General features: G+C 35.1%; 1 protein-coding gene across 1 annotated transcript in view; it reads right to left on the bottom strand.

Moving 5' to 3' along the window:
- LOC124971529 (uncharacterized) overlaps positions 1–24110 on the bottom strand; it is a 116137-nt gene that overhangs the window by 60900 nt on the left and 31127 nt on the right. Inside the window, exons 4-5 of the mRNA XM_047535262.1 lie at positions 17261–17452; positions 14464–14557 (exon numbers count right to left, since the gene is read on the bottom strand). Coding sequence (XP_047391218.1) covers positions 14464–14557; positions 17261–17452 — 286 coding nt within the window. The remainder of the gene's footprint in view (positions 1–14463; positions 14558–17260; positions 17453–24110) is intronic.

The following is a 24110-nucleotide window of genomic DNA, read 5'->3' as shown; positions in this document are numbered from 1 at the left end:
AATGAAACTAGAGTCAAAATGGATGAAAGACATAGGAACTAGAACTGAAACTATGCAACTCCTATAAGAAAATATAGGGTAAACACTCTAGCATACAGGCACAGGCAATGACTTGCTCAATAGGACCCCTAAAGCTCAAGTAACAATGCCAAGTGATAATAAATGGGATGGCATCAATTAAAATGTTTCTGCCCATCCAAGGAAAGAATTAGGAATATGAAGAGAGGACCCACAGAATGGGAGAAAAATCTTTGCTCATTACTCTTCTGACAGGATTAATATCTAGGATATATAAAGAACTCAAATAACATTATGCCAAAAAATCAGAAAGCCAATTGATAATGAGCAAATGAATTAAACAGACATTTCTCAAAAGAAAAATAAATGTCCAAAGAATATATGAAAAAAATATTTAACATCATTAGCAATTAGGGAAATTCAAATAAAAACTACACTGAGGGAGATCCAAGATGGCAGACTAGAGGGGGACTACATCTCCAGTCACTCCAGAACCCAGAATTCAAGAAGGGGAGGCATTGAGAGACTCGGACTAAAATAGAGCCATGGGTGAGTCTCACCCACCAGGTAAAGCTCGGCCTGGGTGGCAGGCCAGGATAGAGGTGGCTTATCGGAGCAGGGCAGGGCAGCTAGAGTCTTCCATAGGCAGCCCTGCACACTCCAGCGCTGGGCCCCTCCCACACAGCCAGCTTCTCCAGGTTCTCAGAGCAGGCCCCCCAGTGAGAGCCTTTCTGATCAGAACCAGCTCCAAGTCCCAGAGCCAGCACGGCATGCTCCGGCCTGCAAGCGGCTTCAGGGACCAGGACAGGGCAGCCAGGGACTTCCCCAAGCAGCCCGGCCCCCTGCGGTGGGAGGCACCTTTCAAGGCTAGCTTCTCGCTGGGCAGACCGCCCAGTGAGAGTCTTTCTACACAGAGCCAGCCACAAGTCCCCGAGCCAACGGAGAACTCCGACCCGCAGGCAGCCTCTGGGATCAGGGCAGGGAAGCCAGAGATTTCTCCAGGCGGCCCTGCCCCCTCTAGTCGCAGGCTCTTTCCACGGGGTGATCCAAGATGGCGGACTAGAGGGTGACTGCATCTCCAGTCGCTCCAGAACCCAGGACTCAAGAAGGGGAGGCATTGAGAGACTCGGACTAAAATAGAGCCACGGGATGAGTCTCCCCCACTGGGTGAAGCTCGGCCTGGGCAGCAGGCACGGATAGGGGTGGCTTATCAGAGCAGGGCAGGGCAGCTAGAGTCTTCCCCAGGTAGCCTTGCACACTCCGGTGGTGGGCTCCTCCCACACGGCCAGCTGCGCGGTGCAGACCCCCAGTGAGAGCCTTTCCACACAGAGCCAGCTCCAAGCCCTGGAACCAGTAGGGGGCTAGGGGCAGCTTTCTTTGGAAGCACTGCATTATCAAGTTCCTCCAAGACTTCAGGCTAGTGAAGGCTGGGAGGTGATACACTGGAAATCTACAGGGACACTATAAGCCAATAGAGGAAATCTGCAATATCTCAGAGTCCCACTGACATCTGACCAATATGAGAAAACAAGGGAAGAAAATGTCCCAAACAAACCTAGATACTATATCAATAAAACCCAATGACAGCACAGCAGAAGAAATGTCAGAAAGGGAGTTCAGAATGTACATAATTAAAACAATCAAGGAAGCAAATGAGATGAAAGAGCAAATGCAGGCATTGAAGGAGGAGATGAAAGAGCAAATGCAGGCATTAAATGATCACACCAATCAACAGTTAAAAGACCAAATATGGGAAGCAAGAGATCATTTCAATAAAGAGTTAGAGATACTAAAAAAAAAACAAACTGAAATCCTTGAAATGAAGGAAACAATAAACCAAGTTAAAAACTCCATAGAAAGCATAACCAATAGGATAGAACACCTGGAAGACAGAACCTCAGACATTGAAGAAAAATATTTAATCTTGAAAACAAAGTTGGCCAAACAGAGAAGATGGTAAGAAATCATGAACAGAATCTACAAGAATTATGGGATATCATGAAAAGGCCAAATTTAAGAATTATTGGGATTGAGGAAGGCTTAGAGAAACAAACCAAAGGAATGAGCAATCTATTCAATGAAATAATATCAGAAAATTTCCCAAATCTGAAGAACGAAATGCAAAACCAAGTATAAGAGACTTATAGGACTCCAAATACACAAAATTACAACAGACCCACACCAAAGCACATTATTATGAAAATACCTAACATACAAAATAAAGACAGAATTTTAAAGACCGCGAGAGAAAAGAATCAAATTACATTTAGGGGGAAACCAATAAGAATATCAGCAGATTTTTCAATCCAGACCCTAAAAGCTAGAAGGGCCTGGAACAACATTTACCAAGCCCTGAAAGAAAACGGATACCAACCAAGAATCTTATACCCAGCAAAACTTACTTTCAGATTTGACGATGAAATAAGATCCTTCCATGATAAACAAAAGCTAAAGGAATTTACAAAAAGAAAGCCAGCATTACAGAACATTCTCAGCAAAATATTCCATGAGGAAGAGATGAAAACCAACGATGCAAATCAGCAACGGGAGGAACTAGCCTAAAGGAATAGCCAAATAAAGGAGAAACCAAATCATGTCAAAAAACAAAAATGAGTCAAATGACTGGGAATACAAATCATATCACAATAATAACCCTGAATGTTAATGGCCTGAATTCATCAATCAAAAGACACAGACTGGCAGATTGGATTAAAAAGAAAAATCCTACAATATGCTGCCGGCAAGAGACTCATCTCATAGAAAGAGATACCCATAGACTAAAGGTGAAAGGATGGGAAAAAACATACCATGCACACGGACACAGCAAAAAAGCTGGAGTATCCATCCTCATTTCAGATAATGTGGACTTCAAGCCAAAACTAGTCAGAAGGGATAAAGAAGGACATTACATGCTGCTAAAGGGAAGCATAAATCAGCAAGACATAACAATCATAAATATCTATGCCCCGAATATTGGCTCATCCACGTACGTCAAACAAATCCTTCTCAATTCCAGAAATCAAATAGACCACAACACAATAATACTAGGTGATTTTAACACACCTCTCTCACCACTGGATAGATCTTCCAAACAAAAATTGACTAAAGAAACCATAGATCTCAATAACACAATGAACAATTTAGACTTAACGGACATATATAGAATATACCATCCAACAAAGTACGAATACACTTTCCTCTCAGCAGCACATGGATCCTTCTCTAAAATAGACCATATTTTATGCCACAAAGCTACTGTTAGCAAATACAAGAAGGTAGAGATAGTACCTTGTACTCTATCAGATCATAATGGATTGAAATTAGAAATAAATGACAGAATAAAAAACAGAAACTTCTCCAATATCTGGAGATTAAATAATACACTATTATATGATTAATGGATAACAGAAGACATCAGGAGGGAAATAAAAAATTTCTTAGAAGTAAACGAGAACAAAGACATATCATATCAAAATCTCTGGGACACTATGAAAGCAGTACTTAGAGGAAGACTTATTTCATGGGGCGAATTCAACAAAAGAAGTAGAAATCAACAAACGACTTAACACTACAGCTCAAAGCTGTAGAAAAAGAAGAGCAGACCAACATCAAAAGTAGTAGAAGACAGGAAATAGTTAAAATCAGAGCCGAAATCAACAAAATTGAAACAAAAGAAACAATCGGAAAAATTAACAAAATAAATAGTTGGTTCTTTGAAAAAATAAACAAAATTGATAAACCCTTAGCCACACTAACAAAAAGAAAGAGGGAGAAAACTAAATTACTAAAATTCGGAATGAACAAGGAAATATCACAACAGACACGAGTGAAATACAAAACATAATTAGAAGCTATTTTGAAAATCTATACTCCAACAAAACAGAAAACCTCGAAGACATCAACAAGTTTCTAGAGACATATGAATTACCTAAACTAAACGAGGAGGACATACACAACTTAAATAAATCAATTTCAAGCAATGAAATAGAAGAAGTCATCAAAAGCTTAACAACAAAGAAAAGTCCGGGACCACATGGGTTCTCAGCCGAGTTCTACAAAACCTTTAAAGAAGAGCTCATTACAATACTTCTCAAAGTATTCCATGAAATAGAAGAGGAGGGAACCCTCCCAAACTCATTCTATGAAGCCAATATCACCCTGATTCCTAAACCAGACAGAGACACATCGAGGAAAGAAAATTTCAGACCAAAATCCTTAGTGAACATCAACGCAAAAATTCTCAACAAAATTTTAGCAAATCGCATACAAAAATATATTAAAAAGATAGTGCACCACAATCAAGTGGGTTTTATCCCAGGGATGCAAGGCTGGTTCAACATCCAGAAATCAATAAATGTCATTCACCATATCAACAGACTTAAAGTTAAGAATCACATTATTATTTCAATAGATGCAGAAAAAGCATTCGGTAAAATACAGCATCCCTTCATGCTCAAAATGCTAGAAAAATTTGGGGTAGTGAGAACATTCCTTAACATTGTAAAGGCCATCTATGCTAAGCCCATGGCTAATATCATTCTAAATGGTGAAAAACTGAAAGCATTCCCCCTAAAAACTGGAACAAGGCAGGGATGCCCTCTTTCACCACTTCTATTCAACATCGTCCTTGAGACTCTAGGCAAACCAAAGAAATTAAAGGGATACGAATAGGAAAAGAAGAACTCAAACTATCCCTGTTCGCTGATGACATGATTATATATTTAGAGGAACCTGGAAATTCCACCAGAAAACTTTTAGAACTCATAAGTGAATTCAGTAAAGTAGCAGGTTACAAGATCAATGCTCATAAATCCAATGCATTTTTATACATAAGTGATGAATCTTCAGAAAGAGAAATTAGGAAAACTACCCCATTCACAATAGCATCGAAAAAAATAAAATACTTGGGAATCAATCTCACAAAAGAGGGGAAGACCTCTACAATGAGACCTACAGAACACTAAAGAAAGAAATTCAAGAAAACCTTAGAAGATGGAAAGATCTCCAATGTTCTTGGATAGGCAGAATTAATATTGTCAAAATGGCCATACTACCTAAAGTGCTATACAGATTCAATGCAATTCCAATTAAAATCCCAATGATGTACCTTACAAAAATAAAACAAGCAATTATGAAATTCATATGGAAGAATAAAAAACCCAGAATAGCTAAAGCAATCCTCAGTAGAAAGAGTGAAGCAGGGGGTATCACAATACCAGATCTTCAACTCTACTACAAAGCAATAGTAACAAAAATGGCATGGTATTGTTACCAAAATAGACAGGTAGATCAATGGTACAGAATAGAGGACATGGACATAAACCAAAATAAATACAATTTTTCTCATACTAGACAAAGGGTCCAAAAATATGCAATGGAGAAAAGATAGCCTCTTCAACAAATGGTGCTGGGAAAACTGGAAAACCATATGCAACAGAATGAAATGAATCCCCTATCTCTCACCCTGCACAAAACTCAACTCACAATGGATCAAGGACCTCGGAATCAGACCAGAGACCCTGCATCTTATAGAAGAAAAAGTAGGTCCAAACCTTCAACTTGCTGACTTAGGATCAGACTTCCTTAACAGGACTCCCATAGCACAAGAAATAAAAGCAAGAATCAACAACTGGGATAGATTCAAACTAAAAAGCTTTCTCTCAGCAAAGGAAACTCTCAGTAATGCGAAGAGAGAGCCTACAGAGTGGGAGAATATTTTTGCCAACCCTACCTCAGGTAGAGCGCTAATTTCCAGAATCTATAAAGAACTCAAAAAACTCTACACGAAGAATCCAAATAATCCAATCAACAAATGGGCTAAGGAAACGAACAGACACTTCACAGAAGAAGATGTACAAGCAATCAACAGATATATGAAAAAATGTTCAACATCTCTAGTAATAAGAGAAATGCAAATCAAAACTACCCTAAGATTTCATCTCACCCAATTAGAATGGCGATTATCAAGAACACTAGCAACAATAGATGTTGGAGAGGATGTGGGGAAAAAGGTACACTCGTACATTGATGGTGGGGTTGCAAATTAGTGTAGTCACTCTGGAAAGCAGTATGGAGATTCCTCAGAAAGCTTGGAATGGAACCACCATTTGACCCAGCTATCCCACTCCTTGGCCTATACCCAAAGGACTTAAAGTCAGCATACTACAGAGATATAGCCACATCAATGTTCATAGCTGCTCAATTTACAATAGCCAGATTGTGGAACCAACCTAGATGCCCTTCAGTTGATGAATGGATAAAGAAACTGTGGCATATATATACAATGGAATATTACTCTGCAATGAAGAATGATAAAATTATGGCATTTGCAGGCAAATGGATGAAATTGGAGAATATCATGCTAAGTGAGATAAGCCAATCTCAAAAAACTAAAGGACGAATGATGTCACTGATAAGCAGATGAGGACATATAATGTGGGGTAGGAGGGGTTAGCATTAGGGTTAGGGTTTGGTTTAGGGTTAGGGATAAGGAGGGTGGTAAGAATGAAGGAAAGAAGGACTGTGTAGAGGGAAAAGAGGGGTGGGAGGGGTGGGGGGAAGGGAAAAAATAATGAATCAAACATCATTGCCCTATGTAAATTTATGATTACACAAATGGTATGCCTTGACTGCATGTACAAATAGAGAAACAACATGTATCCCATTTGTATACAAAAAAAAAAAAACTACACTGAGATTTCATTTCCTACCAGTCAGAATGGCAGTCATCAAGAATACAAGCAATAATAAGGACTGGAGAGGATATAGAGAAAAAGGAAAACTTTTACATTGTCAGTGGGATTGTAAATTAGTACAATCACAAAGGAAATCAGTATGGAGGTTCCCCAAAATATTAAGCATGGAACTACCATGTGACCCAACTATACTACTTCATAGTATTATCCTAAATAATTAAAATCATCATAGTAGAGTGACATATTCATACCCATATTTATAATAGCACAATTCACAATTGCCAAGGTATGGAACCAGCCTTGGTGTCCATCAATAGATGATGGATAAAGAAAATGTGCCATATATACAAAAGAGTTTTATTCAGTCATAAATAAAAATGAAATTTTGTCATTTTCAGGAAAATAGATGGAACTAGAGACTATCATGTTAAGCAAAATAAGTCAAACTCAGAAGGGGAAGGTTGTATTTTTTCTCTCATATGAAGAAGCTAGAAGGAAAAAGTTAAAGAAAGGTGGGGAGAATCTCAGGAAAATCAACAGGACATCAGCAGAGGAAAGGAACCAAGGGGTGGAAGGTAGGGAGGGATGGGGAAGTGCTGGGGAGTGATATTGGCCAAATTATATTCTTAGATTTTGTGCGTGGATGAACATGTAACAAATCCCATCATTGTGTACAACTATAATGCACTAATAAAATGTGGGGAAAAAGAGATGGGTAATGATGGTGTCAAAGATATACAATAAGAAGAGATTGAAGACCAAGGAAATAATGGCTATTACCAGACTGTTCATATGCCTCCCTACATAGAGTTCAATAAATATTTTCCCAGAGGGAGTCACCCGTCAGCGACTATTTTTTTTAATTTTTTTTCCTTTTTTCTATTGTAAACAAATGGGATACATGTTGTTTCTCTTTTTGTACATGGAGTAAAGGCATACCATTTGTGTAATCATAAATTTACATAGGGTGGGGGGTGGGAGGGGTTAGTGTTAGGGTCAGCAACTATTTTTGACAGGTTTGGATGGAATAAGCTATGGGGCTTGCCAAACTAGTTATTGGTTGATAAGTCTGCCTTCTGTTCTCAGATTTGCCGTAGCTTGGATCTGGAGGCAGATGTCTGCCACCTTCTTTCCACAGAGGGAGGATATGGAACATCAATCCCCTTTCCTTCCACCTGATAATGACCATGTTTGATGAAGTCCAAATGATTCTTAACCATATCCCATTAACTTTGGAAATGTAACTGTTTATGTCCAGTATTCAGAAGGACATCCTATGGGCAGATACCACACACTAAACCACCTTTTCGCCATGAAGAAAATTTTTGTCATCTTTGTTCCATGCCATTTCTGAGGGTTTCAATAAAGATAGGTAACAGAGAGTTAGTTTGATGGGTTCATATTCATACCAGAAAGGAAAGTGAATTTGCCAAAGCAGTAAGAAGATATGAGAAGGATATAAGCTAAGCTTTTATCTGGGCACAAAGATCTGTGCTCTAAGTCTGGAGTCTCAATGCTTTATACTGTGCCATAGGCCCTTCAGGAATTAAGACAATAGTTCAGGTTCATTCTGTAATATTTGCCTAGCAAGAGGCTGAAATTTGGATAAATCAGGCTACTATCCCACTCTGTTCCACTGTCCCTTTGCCCACCAATTAACCTTATTTATTCAAGTACATATTGGTATAAAGCACATATCAAGGGCTGGGGAGATAGCTCAGTCGGTAAAGTGCTTGCCTTGGAAGCACAAGGCCCTGGGTTTGATCCCCAGCACCGCAAAAAAAAAAAAAAAAAAGCACATATTGGCAGAACAAAGTTATTTTTTCAGGGCACTTAGATTATTCTATATGCACTCAGGTTTCTGGAATGCAAAGAGTCATATAGCACAGTGCTTTTATCCTTGTAGATGGGTAACATGGAATAGTTTTTATTTGCTTACTGTAAATAGTAACATAAATAATTTCTAGACTATAAACAGGCATTGTTCCAAGCTCCTTGCATATAATATTTCATTTAATCATTTCACAACTTTATAAAGCAAACTAATTTTAATTGCAGTTGAAACTGAGTTTTCAGAGATGCAATGGTTTAAGTATTCAACTATTCAAGTAACTAGATGGTCAGTTCCAGGCCTCTGACTCAATAGCTCATATACCTATAATATCATTTGTTCTATGAAATTCAAATTCTTGAGTTTACCTGTAAAACTGTACTTGATGTTAAACACAAAACTCCAAGCAAGGGAGCTTACAGTAATGCCTTTTAAATCGAAAATTTTCAAGTCCTGGGAACATCAGAGGCCTGGGAATAGAGACAGGCACTAGGCAGTTCAGAAGTGCAGTGTCAGTGGCTCTAGCCTCACCTCAACAGCTGAAAGGTGAGCACTGTCAGTGAGACAGGGTTCTTTTGCAGCACATTTGTTACCTGAATATTGAAATGAAGATTGTGAACATAGGCCAGCTGTGGAAAGGACCAGGGGTGAGAGAACATTTGCCAACAATGACATAAATGCTGGTGAGAATTTGAAAGGTAGTTAAAAATATGGTTGAGTAAAGTGGGGAATGATGACATTATTTGGTAGCGGGGAAAAAAGAATTTATCAAAGTTGTGACTAGGACATCAAATTATTTTTATTTTTATTTTTTTATTTTTGGAGCCAGGGATTGAACCCAGGGGCTTCACCACCGAGCCACATCCCCTGCCTGTTTTTATCTTTTTATTTTGAGACAAGGTCTTGCTAAGTCAATGAGGCTGGCCTCGAACTTGTGATCCTCCTGTCTCACCTTCCTGAGCTGTTGGGATTAGTACCCAGCATAGAACAACAAATTTTAATTCATTCCAAAATTTGTGTATCACCAAGTGAACTGAGTTTCTTTTCCCTATCTAACTCAGAGCAAAATAAATTATGCATTAAATTGCCAGGAAGCGAAGATCAACATATTGTTTTTGCTCAGTGTTTTGGTTGAAATTTTACAAAGAACTGTCTCAGAAGATAAACTCATTGCCAAACTCAAGTGTTTAAATAGCAATGGGGAAATAACTACATCAGTTTTGAAGACAAATTTAAAATGGAAAAAAGATTGTTACATCATGTGTGGCATTAATAACATCAATTTTTTAATTTTCAAACTTCTATTGTTAATTCATGTCTATCAATTTATATTTTGAGCCTAGATAATGAGTGATGTATCTCCTAATGATCCTTTTGATTCAGGAATCATTAATACCAATAAAAGTTCCTGAATATTAAAGATATTTTCTCTCTTCTTTTTTCAAGCTTAGTGCATTTACACTCTTATAATACAGACAAGAAAACCTAGAATTTCTTGTCATAATCAGAACAGAGTAATTGGGAGGGGAAAAATTTCCTAAACATGAAAATGTTGTAGTTTACTATTATATATCAATTAACTGTATTTTAGTAGCATACTTGAAATTAGAAATTATAGGCATTAAATAATATGTTGATGTTATTATAAAAATAATATTCATAATTAAGCTTTAATATTCTCCATGGATTTAGTCTTATGAGATTAAAAAGGTAAACAATAATGAAATGGTTAGTTTTAACTAGATCACTGATGTATCTTTAAACAGTGTTCTGCCTTTTCTCTTGTGATCACAACACAGGAATAGGAATAGGCTTAACCTGATTTATGCTAATTTTCATTTTTGGCCCTCTTGTAATGAGTGACTGGCTTTTATGGATTATAGCCACCAGCATCTATTAATTAGTTTACTATTCTTTAGTTTCAAATGACCAGTTATGAAAGATTTCTTCATCCTACAGCTCCCCCTTTGGTGATCAGATCATCAACATGTGACACACATGATAATGTATCAGTTTCACACATAATAAAATAAGACTTATCGGGAGTATTCATTCATTTCTTTTCATGCATTCACTCATGTGCTCAAAGATTTATTTAGTTTCTTAGGTGTGCCCAGTGCTAATACCAACGAATGCTGACAAGAGAATGAAAAATAACAAAATTGCAAATGATCTTCTGCTTAGACCTCTATAAAAGGTAACCTCTTTCCTTTAATCCTAAATATTATTTCTTTATTAAAACTCTATTATTTTAATTATATTTCCATTTTATGAATGTTTCACTTTTACAGGCTTTACATTTAACACTAGACTACAAAGTCAGGAAAGATTTTTATGTGGAAATTCCTAATATTGTTTTTTAATTTTATTGATTCTTTTAGTTATACATTATAGTAGAATCCATTTTTACATAATTATAAACTCATGGAATATATCTTGTTCTAATTCAGACCCCAGTACCTCTCCCTTCCCTCTACTGATCTTTCTGCCATTTACCCATAGTTACTTTTTGAAATTAATTTCTTGTGGCTGTACAGTATGTTGAGATTCACTGTAGTATATTCTTATATATGCATAGGAAAGTAGTGTCAGATTCATTTATCAGTGCATAATATTTCTTTCAATCATATTTTAAAATGATTAAACTAATGCTTTTCATATTTCATTGTTGATCTGAAAATGGCAAAGATAAAATACTGTAGAATAATATTCCCCTTCCAATTACCAATATCTCTTTTGTGTATCTAGCCAATATTTTTCCTAAAGCAAAATATTGGACTATTAAAAAAAATCATGGTAAAATACATTATTTCAGTCAGGCACAGTGGCACACACCTGTAATCCTAGAGGCTAGGGAGGCTGAGGCAGGAGGATTTTGAGTTCAAAACCAGCCTCAGCAACTTAGTGAGGCCCAGAGCAACTCAGTTACTTAGCAAGATTCTGTCTATAAAATTTTTAAAAAAGACTTGGGATGTTGCTTAGTGGTTTAACCCTTGGGCTCAATTCCTGGTACCAAAAACAAAACAACAACAACAAAAAATGGATATTATTTCAACTTGCTGATGTCCATACACTGTCATAATGGGTTATCTTTTTATAAACCTCATTTCATGAATTATATAAGTGACATAAGATAGGACCTTATATATTTATAAATTCATAAAACTGTGAACTATGACTAAAATTTTACTTTTAGGGTAGAGTTAATGTAAATATCCAGTGATACTGCATATTGAAAATATAGCTATGGTCTGGAGATTATCATAATTTGCACAGTATTTTATATATAGTAGAAATCTCTACAAGATTTAACTACTTGAATATGATACTTATAATGAGAAATTATTTAAGTCATGATAATAGTCTCAACTGTATATAGGAATACTTTAATTAATTAGATATTATTTTCATTTATTATCTAGGAAGAATGATTTCCTGAATAGTAAATGGATAATTTAAAACTTAGCTGATCATCTGCTACTACTTTCAATTTATTCAATTTGAAAATATAATAAAGTTGCCAATTTCCTAAGTTTGTGATTATTACTGCCAAATTTAGAAAATCTGATTCTTAGGCAAGGTATTTTTTTCTTTGTGGTGAACATTTTTCCATATTTTTTGCTCCTATTATATGGTTTAATCTTCCTTTTTATTATCTTCAAGCAATATCAGTATTTATATCTACGCTCTTCAAAATATGCCTGTTTCCTGAGTCTCTGATAAATGTACATTCCCCCACCCCTGACATAGTTGCTTTGTATTTTCATGAGTAAAAATAGTTCAAACATGTTATACCCTGTATAAAGGGCTGAACCATATAAATTTAGTTTAACAGGCAGGTAAATTTTAGAAAGTATTTATGATCAGGACAATAATCCAAAATAACCACACAGGCAGTGGTGAATTCTTCTCATGAAACTAAACTACCCAGCACAACTTCCTGTGAAATACTCACAGAATATATTGGGGTGTCAAATTATATGCTCATATTAGGATTGTAACAACTTTGAAAACAAGTTTGTGGTAAATGTAAAAGTGGGAATAGAGATGGGGTGAAGAAGAGGTAGCAAATATGAGGTCTTACCACCCACTCAAATTTAATTGTCAAGACAATTAGGAAAGATTAATGTTGACAATTCAAGAATGAATTACTCTCCTTACTAGTCCTGGATCTGTGTGTATATGTGAACAAGCTGAATAAAGAAAATACTGATGAATTTGTGTGATAAACATTATTCAATTCTATGGTTCACGTGAGACTTAACTTCTGAGAATGTTGTTACTTACCAAAGTCAATATTTTAAATATATGTTTAGAGAAGAGTGCATCTTTACACCTTTCTAAACAATTTAAGTCAAATGTCTCATAGTTCTATATTAAGTTGCTAATCTGTAGTACATTTCTGTTTTCTAATTCCACAGACTTTGGAAAATAATCTGCAAGTGAAGAATGTGGTAGATTGGGACAGTCATGATGGTTCACATGTGGCTTCCTCAATCAAGGAAATGGTCACAACTCTGAAGAGAAATTTTTCATAGTAGATGTATTCAGACAGATGTAATAAGAATTATAGCTGACATTTAGCCACAGGAAGATTGAAATGATAAAAGGGAGAGTAACACTTATTGAACATACTCCAAGTGATGGACATTTTACATGGCTTTACTCAGAAATTTTATCCACAGTTAGAGTGTACATAACATTAAGTAAAAAACTAATTAGCACAAGTTTTTAAAAAATTAAAAATATAAAGAAAAGACATGATGAATGATGAGAGGGGAGGAGAGAGGATGAGAAGGTCAACTTGGAGATTTGAAAAACAAGTTGTTGGCAGAAGTAACTATGGAAATTAAGAACAAGTGAATTCTTAGAAATGAAATGGTACCTCTATATGCTAGGTTCTCTAACTCATATCACAAAACACTGGGTCATTTCAAGGGAAAAATAGGCAAACAAAGCCATTTGACAGTCTTAGAGATTAGAATTTTAGAGATATCAACAATATTTACAATAGAATATTTGCCCAGAATATTTTTAACTTTATTTTGAAAAACAATGTGTAACAGTTCCTTCATACTACAAGTCACAATATTTAATTGTTTTGACTTCTGGTAAAAAGTATCTGACCACTATCAATTCAATAATACTTTATCTTAACCTTTATGTGTTTCAATGTTTACCTTGCCTTGACATTATTAAGATGGTACCATACATGAAACATTATGCAGAATTATGCTTCGGTTTGAGTTCTGTAATCTCAATGGAGGTCTTACTTCCTTAAAACATAGAGATCATAATTGGGCATATTCTAGAACTTAACTAACAATAATACAATGCTTTTGTGTTAGGTTGTTTGTGATTTGTTTGATTTAAATTACTGTTGCTTCTACTTTTGGTAATTGTGGTCTAATATGACACACAGACCCTTTTGTTCCCTATTCAGAGATGCTTCTAAAGTATAGTGAATTGCAGAGATTCCCCACAAGTCTTTTCCTTTGGAGGGTCTGTGCTAATATATATCTTCCTATCTATCCACAGGATTCAAATTCTTTTTCCTCTTATTCATCTTTCTAATCCCTCTTTAAGGACTTTCCCTTTGATATGTGTTTAACTTTCACCAAGTCTGCCTCTGATACCTGTGTTAACTGGATTTTACCTGGAAACAAATAATAGGGGTGGGGGGAGATAATGATCATTCACAGTGTAATTTCCCCAGGCCTGGCCTGTATTCTTGATATATACCATGAGATCAACCATTCCATATGTATGCAATTTGATCTTCTGATTATACTTCATTTTATTGTCTCTGACTACTGCTTTAATCTCCAAGATTTTTTTAAATTTCTCCAAGGCTTTTTTTTTCCTGTTGTCTTCTGTAAACTTAGTTTATTTGTTAAATGTTAAATGTTAATTTGTTACCTGGCCTTGATCTAGTTGAGGAGGTCTCAAATGAGTATCAAATGCATATTCAGATTTATGCTGAGGTTGAAGTCCAGACAAACTCTTCTGTTCTCTGACATATTAAAAAGACAAAAAAAATAAATAAATAAAGATAGAGCAGTTGCTTAAATGTTTGTAAATCACTTGTTTGATGAATTTTTTTGACAGTACGGAATGAATGTTTGTGTTTTAAGACTGTAACCAAAAGAAAGCAATGGCAATAGTTACAATTTTTTGAATGTTTTCCATGTTTAAGTTATTTTACATAACATTAACTGACTTTATACAACATTTTATTATAAAATACTTTTAAGCATATATCAAAATTGAAAGAATTTTATGGTGAATATGCACATGTCTTCCACATTGATTCCACCATTTTTACTATACTTGTTTTAAATTGTATCTGTTCATCTATTCATCCCCCCCATCCATCCATTTACCCATCTTATTTTCATGCAATTGAAAGTTAATTGTAGACATAAGGATATTTTGAAAAAGTTACATTACCTTCTTTGAATATTTACAAAAAGTCTACAAGTCAATTAAATTTTGCAGATGAGAGACCTGAGGCTGAGAAATTTTTAGAAAATTTCCATAGACCACATAGTCAGTGATTCATGGGGCATCAATTTGAGCCCCACTCTTCCTGGTTTGATGACCTTTACTTTATCCATTATGCTAAGCAATATCCCAGAGTATGTTTGGAGTTACTTTGTCAATTCATGGTTCATGGAATGACAGAAGAAATATTAAAGAGCTCAAATTAAAATGTATTTAATGGAAATACAAAAAGGCAGCTCAATTTTATACTCAACAAGCCTATAAATCAGCCCAAATGTGTGGGCACACTTCTACTACCTGATTTATAATCAAGCTTTCCATTTTGCCTTTGCTTCTTGGTGCACTTTCCCATTAATTATTTCATTTGGATCTCAAAACTATGAGGAAGTAGAATATGTACTACCCCTCTTTCTTTTTTTTTTTTTTCTTGTATTTTTTTTTTAGATGACAGTAGAATCCATTCTGATATAATTATACAAGCAAGGAATATATCTTATTCTAATTCAATCCCCAGTATTTCTTCTTCTCCTTCCCTCCCCCCACCCCTGCTGCCTTCCCTGTACTGATCTTTCTGCCATTTACTCATAGTTATTTTTTAAATTAATTTCTTGTTGACGTACACATTGCTGAGATTCACTGTGGTATATTCATATATGTACATAGGGAAGTTATGTCAGATTCATTCTGCTGTCTTTCCTTTTCCCATCTCCCCTCCCTTCTCTTCATTCCCCTTTGTCTACTCTACTTTCTATTAAAGAGGAAAATAGCTAAGGGATCCACTCAAAGTCACAGCTAGTCAGTAGAAGAGAGAGATTTAGAATAAAAATAAAGTGTTGTAGAAAACTTTGGCATAGGAAAACTACAAAAAATAGTTTTAAAGTGACTTGTTTACACATATGATTTCTAATTAAAATGATTCTTACCATCTCAGGGGGTTACCAATCTATGTCAAATGGTAATATGAAATTTTTCACATTAATGTAAACATAAAATTAATTTTATTAACATTAATATTATACACACACACACCACATGGTACTTATAAGAACATGGAATAATGGTGAAAAAGAATTATGATTTTAAAATGACAAAATGGACTGTTTATCTCATTTCCCTCAGAAACAAATATCTAAGGTTGTTCAAAGTATTGACTTTATTATAAGTGTCAAGTCTAATCTTAGGAGTATGAGGTTAACAGTAAAAGTCACTTTAAAAAGTAATATTTCAATCTGTTCTTGTAATACATACAAGGTAACATTACCTTATCATTGGGGAATGGTACTTTAAAGTTGATGCCAATTTGAATTAACTGATAGAAAATTTACGAGATTTTATTCTATTGGTACTTAACCCTCATATCTCTATTATTCTAAGGCAGTGAAAAGTAAAAAAGAAGTGCAGTAAAGGAAATGCAGCAGGGCTTTGTAGGTTTCAAAGCACAGTTTTACTTAATTATATTCCATAGCATAGCATGAACTTTAGGTCTAGTATTCAGATTTATTCCATGACCTTGGCCAAATTTTTTATCTCTTTGTTTCTCAGTGATGTTATCAGTACTTAATAGCATTATGGAGAGGAATACATCAATTGTTAGATGTGAAACACTTATAATTCAGTCTGAAACATATAATAAATCCTCAACAAATGACAGCTGCTCTCAGTATTATTCTCACCCTCTATGTGAAGTGAATAGTCCTGATTATAAATATCCCTACATTATAGATAAAGAAATTAAAACCCAGTGAGGCAAAGAGACTTACCCAAGGCAGAGTCAGATTACAGGCAAATATATTAGATTCCTCTTTCAATTTCTGTCACTGTTGCTGGGATTTGGGGCTAAGTAGAAAGTACTTGCTTAGCAGCCTTCCTTCCCTCACCCCCACACTATTAGGCAGTATGTGTATACACACAAATACTGCCCTGGTGTATGGAAAACATTGAGATAGGACAATTGTTTTGTGAATTACACTAGGTTTTTAGGTTTTTACTAGGGGAAAGGACTTCCCAGTTTTTGCTCTATATCCACATCCTGAAAAAAATATTTCTAGTTTGGCAGTGTTAATCCAAATTTGCTGGAATTTAATTAAAATGTTGATGAATATGAGAGAACATACCAGCTACATACTTTGATAAATGATATTAGTTCTTGATTAATTTGCTGATCACAGAAGAGATTTCCCATTATTTTCAGTGGTATTTAGAAATTTCTTACCGGTTATTATCTATATTCTTCTTTGAATTCTTTTTACAGTAGTGGATTGTCTGGATTGTTATACCAACGATTAAAGCCAATCCTATTCCAGGCAATGTTGCTACTAAAATCAGATCCAGAGTATTCCAGAGTTGGTCACATTTAGCTCCCATGAACCAATAGTTTCCCCACTGACCTCTGAAGTTTAGACATCTAAAGATAATAGAAATAGAAAATTTTACAAATTAGGAAAAAAACAAATTGTCTCCCCTGAATGAATCCATTTCATTGTTATACAACCATGAGGTTTCTCTTTAAGGCCCTCAAGAGATTTGTTGTCCCATTTTCCACTTGAGTAAGCATTCTAAAAGTACAGGTTTAAACACATAGAGTCATCATGTTGAAAGCTGTCAGGATTTTCCAACCATTAGCTAATGAAGATGTGGCATTTATTTACAACTAATAAAGGTGTGCATGGTGGGGAGAGTCTCAACCAGAATGGTTTTCTCAAGACTACTTTAAAAAATATTCACATTTTGCCCACTGCTTATATCTGTATTCACTTTGGATACTCTAGATCTATTGGTGCTATGAAAAGTTTTTGAAGCAGCCTAGGCTACCACTTCTGTAATTGCAGGCTGAGTGTGACACCCACCCATTCATATAGAGATGAATACAGGTTTACAGACTAACCTGCCATTCTATAGCAAATGCAAAAAAAATAAATATGAGAAGGTGAGAATAGACTATATGCCAGCAAAATATGACTGCCCCCATTTTTGTCATGACTCCAGATTTTGCTCCTTTATTTCATAGAAATAAATGACTCAGATTTGATCTAGTGTTCTTTTTTTATTAATAAAGCCATGGGACTCTGCCAAATAAAGTTAATTTGTTCCTCTGGTGCACAGACCAAAAACTGGCATGGTGTATACTCACACAGAAATGTCTATAAGTTGTAAAGTGGGAGAATATGACCAATGGGAGTGACCAATGGAAAAATTTGTTCATGTAGTCCGTTTAGAGAATGTTTCACTATCTCCTGCAGAAGTCTTATGGGATTACCCAGTTGAACAGTAAGTGTCAGTAAGTAAACTACTCCTAGATTGTGCCGTTCCAAACATTAAGTAGTAATATTGTGGCTGACATGAATGGACTAATTACATGATGTGTTATAACCCTACTTGTCTAGGATTATCTAAGAAAACATATATACCAGCTTTAAATCATTAGTCATACACTTTATAAGATTCAATGTTTAATATGTAGCTAATTATCATTCATTTAGATAAACCATACTTTTCAAATATCTTATCCATACACATGAATTTCTTCCAAGAAAAAGACTGAAAAGAATATATTTCTTATTTAGTCTAGGAATGCATCACAAAGAAATTGTCTAATATGCAAAAATATGTAACCCATTCAACAGTTATTGACTACTGTGTGCAAAGTAGTATTCCAGGCACTTAAAATGAACTAATGAATGAAACAAAAGTACATATCTTCAATTAGTTTACAATAGAGTAGTGAAAGACAAAAAATAAGCATAATTAGTAAATTACATATATATGTTTAAAATTGAGAATTGTTGTGGAGTAAGGAAAAATAGAACAGTAAGGGGAATCAGCAATATGGGAGGAATGGTATTAGGAGAGATTGTAGTGATATAATAAGGTAGTAAAGAGCAGGCCCCATTTAAAAAGCAACATTTGAACAAAGACTGATGGGAGTAAAGGAGTTACCATATAATATTTGGGGAGAACAGCATTCCAAGCAAAGGGAGTAGAAAGTACAAAGGGTCTAAAGCAGGAGTGAGTCTGTTCAGATGTTTGAGGAACAAGAAAACGAGTGTGGTTGAGCATAGCTAAGTTAGGGGTGTATGATAGAAGTCTGTAAAACCAAAGAGATAGCTCTTCAGATCACAAAAAAACTTTACAGACCATTATATACACTTTTGGCTTTCATATTGAATGAAATGAGGAATAATTATAGGGTTTTGAGATGAATTGGTGACATGATCTAGATTGTTTTAAAAGGATCACTATTTTTTTTTTTCAGTGCTGGGTATGGAACTCAGGCCCTTATAACATGCTAGTCAAGATCTTTACCAATGAACTGTATTCCCCTCCCTTTTTATATTATTGTATTTTGAGATAGGGTCTTCTTAAGTTGCCCAGGCTGGCACTGAACATGCAGTCCTCCTGCTTCCGCCTCCTGAGTAACTGGGATTACAGATGTGTGCCACCACCTTCAACAGATAAGTCTCTTTTTTCATTCATTTTCGATATTTGAGTTGATATTTTTATATTGTTTGAGATAAGAGCTAAATTCATTCTGCATATGAATGTTATTTTTCCAACATCATTTATCCAAGAAACAACTGTTCTTTCTCCACTGTGTGCTCTTGGTACCATTGTTGAAAGTGAATTGATCATGGGTTTATTTCTGGGGTCTCTATTTTTCATTGTTCTAGGCTATGTTTCTGTTTTTCTGTGAGTACCATAATGTTTTGATGGCTATAGCTTTGTAGTATATTTTGAAATCAGGTAGTGTGATACCTCCAGTTTTGTTCTTTTTTGCTCAAGATTGCTTTGGTTAGTGTGGTTCCATATGAATTTAGGATTCTTTTTGATATTTCTGGGAGAAATTTCATTGGGATTTTTAATTGAATGTAGACTAGAGGGTAAAAGATCTTTTTCCATGTAGAAACAGGGAGAAAGATCACAAAGATATTCAGTAATCTAGGCAAGAAATGATGGTAGCTTTGGTTAGAATGAGAGCAGTGAAGATGAGGATGAGAAATGGTTGATTTCTGGTTATCTTTTTAAAGATCATGAATAGGATTTCCTGAATAACAGCAAGTATCCATGCAAGAAAAGGAGGAATGAAGAATGATTTCGAAGTTTTGGGTGAGAAAGAGTGAAAGTAGAACAGGTTTGTGGTAGTTGTGGGAACTCAGGGTTTTTTTGTACTTGCTTATTTTGAGATGGGTTTTAGATATCCAAATGGAGATAATGAGTAGGCAGCTACATCTCTGAGTCTGGAAGTATTAATTTTTCCCAACTGGTTGGTATTTAAACTCCATTTACAACAGACTCAAAAAATATCAAATATCTGTACACAATGGAGGGAATACAGATGAAGACCAGGACATAGACATTGCAGCATTAAGTAAGTGTGAAGAATAGAAGAAACCAAAGAAATTAAAAGTAGAGAGTGAAGAAGGAAAAAAACAGAAAAGGGAATATTTTGGAAGCCAAGTGAAAATTCAAGGGAGAAATCACAATCAACTATGTTAAACACTGCTGAGCATATTTTGAGAAAATTCCTATTCTCCTATCCTCAGAACTTTAAATATTTTATCCTATTTAATTAGTCAAGCCATCCTTGAAGATATATATATATATATATCTTCATATATATATGTATATATATATATATTTATTTATATTTGTTTTCTATCATCAGTTTGAAATGAAATTTTTTATAAAATATATATATTTTTAAATGACAGATAAAATTGTATTTATCATGTGTATCATGATGTTTTAAAATATATATATATATTGTGGAGTGGTTACATCTAGCTAATTATGATATGCATAACATCAAAAAGTTATTTTCTTGGTGAAAGCACTTAACACCTACTTTCTTGGTATTTTTCAAGAATGCACTGTATAATTATTAACTATATTCACCATGCCGTACAACACATCTCTTGAACTTATTCCTCCTATGGAAGTGTAATGTTGTATCCTTTGACTAACAACTCCGTAAGTAGTTGGCACTTTTATTCTTGTACATCAGTAGATGTGAACATTGGTTGAAGGATATATTAACTGTTGGAACCAAAATTACATATTGGGCATTTTTTTTATACTTTGGCCAATGTTGTTAAGTTGTCTGTCTTTAAATATATTTTCAATTTGGCTTTTGTTATTTCTATATTTGGAACATCTGTGTGTTCATGTGTGCACATATGCATTTATGTGTGTGTGTGTGATCTGTGTGTCATATCATGGATAGTGGTGGTGGTATATGTGTCTTTGGGAAATTTAAGAAATGCTATAAAGATACTTTAAGAATTTAAAATAATGATTACATCATATAGTTTGATATATTTAACCCTGATTTATTAATGTCTAACTCTGATTTATAGTGTTAAAACATCCAATCCAAACCATATATTAAATATACTTAGTAATAAAAAAGATCCCTTTTCACTATGTAGACTGTATGGGTTCAGCTTGACGTGACTGAAGCCATCTTGAGACATAACCACCATGATTGCACCAGATTAACTTTAGTTTTCCTACACAGTTTCCCAGTAAACTATAATTAGTCAAAACTGTTAAGAGTGTTATGGTGAATTTTATAACTGAATCCTGACTCCTGGAATGTGTCTTAGCATATTAGCTTAAGATGAACAAGGTGCATTCCTATTAAGATGAAGTCACTTTTGCCTAATCCATGCTCATCCTTCTGTCCTAAATTGTGTGAATCCACATGGTCTTGCTGCTGACCAGTTCCATGGTTCTGTCAGTAAGTCCCCTAATGCATTCCACTTTATGCAATTTGAGATTTGTCTTCCTCACTTTCCTCAGTCTCATGTGACCTTGTATCCAGTATTCACATATAAGGACTGGGTTATTTTGGAAGAATTGGCAAGCCAGTAAGGAAAACTATGAAATGGGAAAGCGGATGGAACTCTATTGGGTAGAGAGTATCTCATATGTTAAATGTCTGCAGCATTCTGCATTAGTACAGGGATACCTCAATTGGGTTTGGAGCATCTGTTTTTTCAATGTCACTTATCTTACTGTGATAAGAAAGGGTAGTTTCTTTCCACTGCAGTGGATGGTCATTATTGTAGGCAGTTCATTTGGCCATCTATGGCCAGCTGGCAGTAAATGAAAAGATAAAGAAATTAGAGGAGTTACAATGTGAAAGAGATATGCACCTCTCTTCCTCTCTCTTAGCCTATAACCTGGCTGAAAAAAAGGAAAAATGAGAAGCCAAATTTGAAACTCCAGTTTGTCACTATGTGTAACTGGAGGGGAAGAACTGGAAGAACAAACAGGTGAGAGATGCTATCTCAAGATCAGAAGGAGATGCAAAGAATTGCAATCCCCGGGAGAAGAAGGGTGAGGAAGAACTGGAGATGGAAGTGAAAGAGGACAGGGAATTCTCCTGCCTGTGAGCCTTTTTTTCCTTTATCATTAATGCAATACAAAGTAAAAGCATAGCATGTGTAGTTGCAGGAGTGGAGTATCCAATTCAAGAAACTATTACTGTTCAGGATAATAATTCTTAAAATAGAATTGCTAGATATTGCAAACATTTTTAAACAATTGCCCTGTGAGCCTCTGACTGCCAAGCTAGTGAGACTCTGTGACACAGGAGGGTATATATGTATTTCTCTGATAGAAAATGAAACTGATAATACAAGAAATACTAGCACTCATTCAGTCCTATGCATCACCTACATAATGCCTACCAGATCCAAATAAATAATTCTCTTATGGATTATATCATCTTACACATTAACAAATGAAGGTCAGGGACCTCCATGGAAAAGCACAGTGGAAGACCACCGTATTCTTCAGGAATTGGGCTTGTGACAATGTATTTATACACAGGTATTTCAGGGACCAAATAAAGTCATTTTCACAGCTGGATTGAAAAACAAAACAAAACAAAGCAAAAAAAAAAACCACCTACATGATGCCAATCAAGAATGTACAGCCCTAAATCACGTACAAAAACATATTAGAAAGATAGTGCACCACTACCAAGTTGGGTTCATCCCAAGAATGCAAGTTTGGTTCAATGTATGGAAATCAATAAGCATAATTCATCACATCAATAGACTTTAAGACAAGAATCATATGATCATCTCAATAGATGCAGAAAATGCATTTGACAAAATACAGCACCACTTCATATTCAAAACACTAGATAAAGTAGGGATAGTAGGAACATTGTAAAAGCTACTTATGCTAAACCCAAGGCCAACATCATTCTAAATGGAGAAAAACTGAAAGCATTTCCTCTAACAACTGGAACAAGACAAAGATGCCTTCTTTCACCACTTTTATTCAACATCATCATTGCAACTCTAGCCAGAGCAATGAGACAGATGAAAGAAATTAAATGGATACAAAGAGGAAAGAAAATCTCAAACTATCACTATTCGCCAATGAGAAGATTCTTCATTTAGAAGATCCAAAACACTGCGCCAGAAAACTTCTAGAACTAATACATGAATTCAGCAAAGTAGCAGGATATAAAATCAATACCCATAAAACAAACACATTCCTATATATCAGTGATGGATCCACCAAAACAGAAATTAGGAAAACTACCCCATTTACAACAGACTCAAAAAATATCAAATACTTGGAAATTGATTTAACAAAAGAGGTGAAAGATCTCTACAATTAAAACTACAGAACACTAAAGAAGTAAATTGAGGAAGACCTTTGAAGATGGAAAGATCTCCCATGCTCTTGGATAGGCAGAATTAATATTGTCAAAATGGTCATACTATAAAAACTGTTATACAGATTTAATGCAATTCTTATTAAAATCCCAATGAAATTCTTTGTATAACTAGAAAAAGCAAACATGAAATTCATTTGGAAAACTAAGAGACCCAGAATAGCCAAAGCAATCCTTAGCAAGAAGAATGAAGCAGGAGGCATCACAATTCTAGACCTTAAACTATACTACAGAGTCATTGTAACAAAAATGGCATGGTATTGGTACCAAAACCTATAGGTAGACCAATGGTACAGAATAGAAGACACAGATACAAACCCATATGAATACACTTATTGCATACTAGAAAAAGGCACCAAAACTTTCA

This window comes from Sciurus carolinensis, chromosome X (assembly GCF_902686445.1).
Source record: "Sciurus carolinensis chromosome X, mSciCar1.2, whole genome shotgun sequence".
In the NCBI taxonomy this organism is placed as follows: domain Eukaryota; kingdom Metazoa; phylum Chordata; class Mammalia; order Rodentia; family Sciuridae; genus Sciurus; species Sciurus carolinensis.
The sequence above is the reverse complement of the archived record's forward strand: the minus strand, read 5'-3'. Positions and strand labels throughout refer to the sequence as shown.